Here is a 4,027-nt window from a genome sequence, read left to right on the forward strand (position 1 = left end):
ACGACATGGTCGATGCAGGCGTNCCGGGGAGACGTGGTCACGGTGGCCGGTATCGTCAAGGTCATGAATCCCGACCTCGAAAGCCTGGTACGTGCTTCCGCGCAGTGTGTGAGTAGCAGAAAGGCCGTTGAGCTGCGACCCTGACACACTTGCGCGATCTCAATGTACAAAAAAAAAGGTCGAGGAGCAAAGCAACAGAAAGAGAAGGCGATGTTCGTGATCTATCTCGATGCCAACGTGGTGGAGAACTGCAAGCAGATGGACAAGCTCGAAGCGGTCGACTTTTCCCTGGTCGACCTGCAAATGATCACCGACATCGCCTCGCAGGAGAACCTCTTTTCGCTGATCGTCAATTCCCTGTGCCCCACGATCTTCGGCCACCAGCTGGTCAAAGGTACCGCCGGCCGCAAGTGCTCCCTTTGCGTGCGGGGCGTGACTCACCAATCGCCGGCCTTTGTTTTGGGGGCACACAGCGGGGCTCATGCTGGCCTTGTTTGCTGGCACGCGGCGGGGCCACGACAAAGACACGCTGCCGATCCGTAGCGACTCACATGTGCTCGTCGTGGGCGACCCCGGTACCGGCCCCTCCGGCCCTCAGTTTGGCGACCGTGGGTCTGACTGCCCGCGATGACAGGTCTGGGTAAATCTCAGCTTCTCCAGGCCGTGAGCAACGTCGCACCTCGCGGGGTGTACGTGTGCGGATCGTACTCGTCGTCGTCTGGCTTGACTGTCACCCTCTTTAAGGAGAAGGGGTCGGGAGACTATGCGCTCGAAGCCGGAGCGCTCATCCTCGGTAGCTCCCTCACTCACTTCTCAATGACCGCAAGTAAGCCAAGTAATCATCGTGGTGGTCATGGCAGGCGACCAGGGCGTGTGCTGCATCGACGAGTTTGACAAGATGCCCAACGAACACCAATCGCTGCTGGAAGCCATGGAGCAGCAATCGATATCGATCGCCAAGGCCGGCATCGTTTGCTCTCTACCCGCCCGCACGGCAGTGATCGCCGCGGCGAATCCCGTGGGCGGACACTACAAGTACGTAGCGACCCGTTTGCTTTTATTGGACACACCACCTCACCTGAGGTCTAACCTTTCACCGAAACCTTGAAACCCTCAGTCGAGCCAAGACCGTGGCGGAGAACCTGAAAATGAGCGAAGCGGTGCTGTCACGTTTCGACCTGGTCTTCATCCTGTTGGACAAGCCCGATGAGCAGCGGGACCAAATGATCTCCGACCACGTCATGGCGGTGCGTCTCTTTGCCGCTTACGATATAGGCCGATATCGCGATCGTAGGGGGCTAACCTTACACATTGTCATCTCTGCCCTGTACAGCTGCACTCGGCCCAAAAGAAGGTGCACAGGAAGAGGAAGAAAGGTACCCATGTCTATTACAACAGTGCAGTTGCCACGCTTCCTGGTGGCCTGGCTTCTATAGCTCTCTCTCTCTCTCTCTCAACTACGACTTGTGTGCGGAGCAGTGGAGAACGAGGAGGACCCGACCAAGCGCAAGTCGTTGCTCCAACGGCTCGACCCGTCTCTAATCCCCGCGGACACGCTCATTCCCCCGCTCCTCGTGCGCAAGTACATTGCCTACGCGAAGAAATACGTCTCGCCCAAGTGCGTGGCCCATCACTCCCTCCGCCCGTTGGCTGCTTGACCTGAGCTCCTGGCCTCTTCGCCTGATGGACCCTCTTCTCACAACACTGCGCGTGCCCCACGATGCAGGCTCAGCGTGGAGGCGTCGGTCGTGCTGCAGAACTTCTACATCTCCCTTCGCAAGAAGCACCGGGCCTCGGATTCCACCCCTATCACCACACGACAGGTACGGCGGAGCCCCCAGCTCGCAGCTCACCCGTGCCCGACTGATTTACTCACCTCCGAATCTTTTCTTTCTCTTGTGCGCGCGACAGCTGGAATCGCTCATCCGGCTATCAGAGGCGAAAGCCAAAGCGGAGCTTCGTGACGTGGTCACCGAAGAAGACGCACGGGTACTTCACCCGTTTTGACAACGTCTGCATGGACAAAGTGTTTTGGTGCTGATTTGATTGCCTCTCCCCCCCCCAAGGACGTGGTGGAGCTGATGCAGAGTTCCCTGTTCGACCTGTTCGAGGACGAATACGGCAATCTCGATTTCAGGCGAACGACCGGCGTGAGCAAGTCGGGCCAGGTGAAGGCGTTCGTGCAGGCCCTGTCTAAGGTTGCAGCCAGGGAGAGCAACTCGGTCTTCACCAAAGTGGTACGCCCTCTCTTGGCTCCCGGCTCTCTCCTGTGCTTTGGGCATGTGACTGCGAAGAGAGTACCATGAGGCTCATGCGTATGTACGTGGTCGTGGCCCGGACTCGTGCAGGAGTTGAACCAGGTGATGAGCGACATCAACCTGCGGCTGGACATCAGCTTCGACGACTTCATCGACCGCCTCAACATTCAAGGCTTCCTCCTCAAAAGCGGACCCAACGCCTACAAACTGGTCGCCGCCTAGGAGGCTTGAAGCTGCCCTCACCCCACCAACCTGTTGTACACACCCCCTTCTACCCTCCCTTTCCCTGCATCGCCGCCGTCGTTGATGTGTGGTCAAAAGAGAAGAGATGTATCTATGTTCAAAATTTTTACATGAAGCTCGTGACGCTCTGCGCCAGAGGTGAAGGTGAAGAAGATAAAAGAGATGAAGAAGAAGAGAGAAGGAGTTATGGTGGTGGCTTTAGAGGTGGGTGATGGCGGTGTTCTGGCGCGTTTCGAGGCCGGATCCCTCGTTCATGTCCTCCATCGACTTGAGCTGCTCCATCTGCTTGTGCACGCCCGCGAACCCGTTCTTCTCGAAGAAGGCCGCCGGCGAGGCCTTGTCGTCGATCTCGGCCACGTGGATCAGCTGCTGCTTCTGCTGGCGGCCGTGCGAGCCCACGATATCGCGCAGAACGCTCGGGCGGCTCTCGTCGGCCTTGCGCAGGCTGTGGAGCAGGTCCAGGCGCACCTGCGACCGATCGCTGATCTTGGCGAACGGCACCGCGCGCAGCTTCTGCACGTCGCTCCGTCGGATGGCCGCCAGCAGGTCGACGCGCCTCGAGTCGTGCGTGACGCGCTTGAGCGAGGCCAGCTCCTTCTTGCTGGAGAACAGCGACGGGCTCGAGCGGAGCGGGTCGCGCAGGCGCGGCACGACGAGTACCATCGGCCGCGGCGTGTTCCCTTCGCGGATGTCCCTGAGCAGCGGCTGCACGTCGAAGTGCTTCAGCGCGAAGGGCCTGTCGCGCGGGAAGAGGTCCGCAAAGTCCACTTCGTCGCGGACTTGGACGTGGCGCATGGTGGCCCGCATTTTGTCAAAGCCGCCGGCGAACGCGATCTGGTTGAGCAGCGACTCGCGGCGCAGAAGTGTGGTGACGATCTGCGCGCGCAGCTTCTGGTACTTCTTCTCGTCGGCCAGCGACTGCTGGAGCGCCACCTCGGACCGGCCCTTGGTCACCTGGCGCTGGCCCTCGCGGGCGAGCTGGCCGTCGCGGATGAGGTGGCCGATGGTCTCCTTCACGCCGCCCACAAGCTGGTCCTTGAAGGCGAGGGCGAAGGCCGCGTCGGTCTCGATGGCGTCCTTGATGGTGTCGACGGTGCGAGCCGAGAAGACCCGATCGACGTTGTTGCCAAAGGAGTCGAGCAGGCGGTCGGGGTGGGCGAGCGAGTGGGCGACGGCAACGATGACGTCGTCGGTGCGCTGCTTGAGCTCGTCAACCAGCTTGTCGACCGCATCGGCGACCGACTCCTTATATTCGGTGAGGCGCTCCTGGGCATGAAGCTTGGCAGTGTCCATTTTGTACATGTTTGTGATCTGTGGTTGGTGAAGGGCGGTTAGAGGGAGTTGATGTTGAGTTGGGTGCTGATGTTGATGAGGTTTATGAAGAAGAAGACGAGAGTGGGAGGAGGTGCTTTTAAGTACCAGGCCGGGGAGTGCAAGATGTGACCAGGGTCGGGGCATGTCGCAGTCAAATTGGGCAGAATTTCGCGCGTTTGGCAGGTGAATCAGTGACCGACTCAGGCCCAATT

General features: G+C 59.6%; 2 protein-coding genes across 2 annotated transcripts; one reads left to right on the top strand and one right to left on the bottom strand.

The window, feature by feature from the left end:
- Window positions 1-210: 210 nt before the first annotated feature.
- On the top strand, window positions 211-2,480 carry ACA1_206620 (MCM8 protein; the record flags this gene model as incomplete). Its single annotated transcript, XM_004339873.1, has 11 exons — window positions 211-394; window positions 474-575; window positions 635-793; window positions 861-1,035; window positions 1,118-1,247; window positions 1,334-1,376; window positions 1,480-1,618; window positions 1,727-1,823; window positions 1,912-1,989; window positions 2,067-2,237; window positions 2,349-2,480. The coding sequence occupies 11 exons, from the start codon at window positions 211-213 to the stop codon at window positions 2,478-2,480; spliced, it is 1,410 nt and encodes a 469-aa protein (XP_004339921.1).
- A 219-nt stretch (window positions 2,481-2,699) lies between these two features.
- Window positions 2,700-3,794, bottom strand: ACA1_206630 (uncharacterized protein; the record flags this gene model as incomplete). Its single annotated transcript, XM_004339874.1, has 1 exon — window positions 2,700-3,794. The coding sequence occupies one exon, from the start codon at window positions 3,792-3,794 to the stop codon at window positions 2,700-2,702; it is 1,095 nt and encodes a 364-aa protein (XP_004339922.1).
- Window positions 3,795-4,027: the final 233 nt, after the last annotated feature.

The sequence above is a fragment of the Acanthamoeba castellanii genome (genome assembly GCF_000313135.1).
Source record: "Acanthamoeba castellanii str. Neff unplaced genomic scaffold scf7180000084757, whole genome shotgun sequence".
In the NCBI taxonomy this organism is placed as follows: Eukaryota; Discosea; order Longamoebia; family Acanthamoebidae; genus Acanthamoeba; species Acanthamoeba castellanii.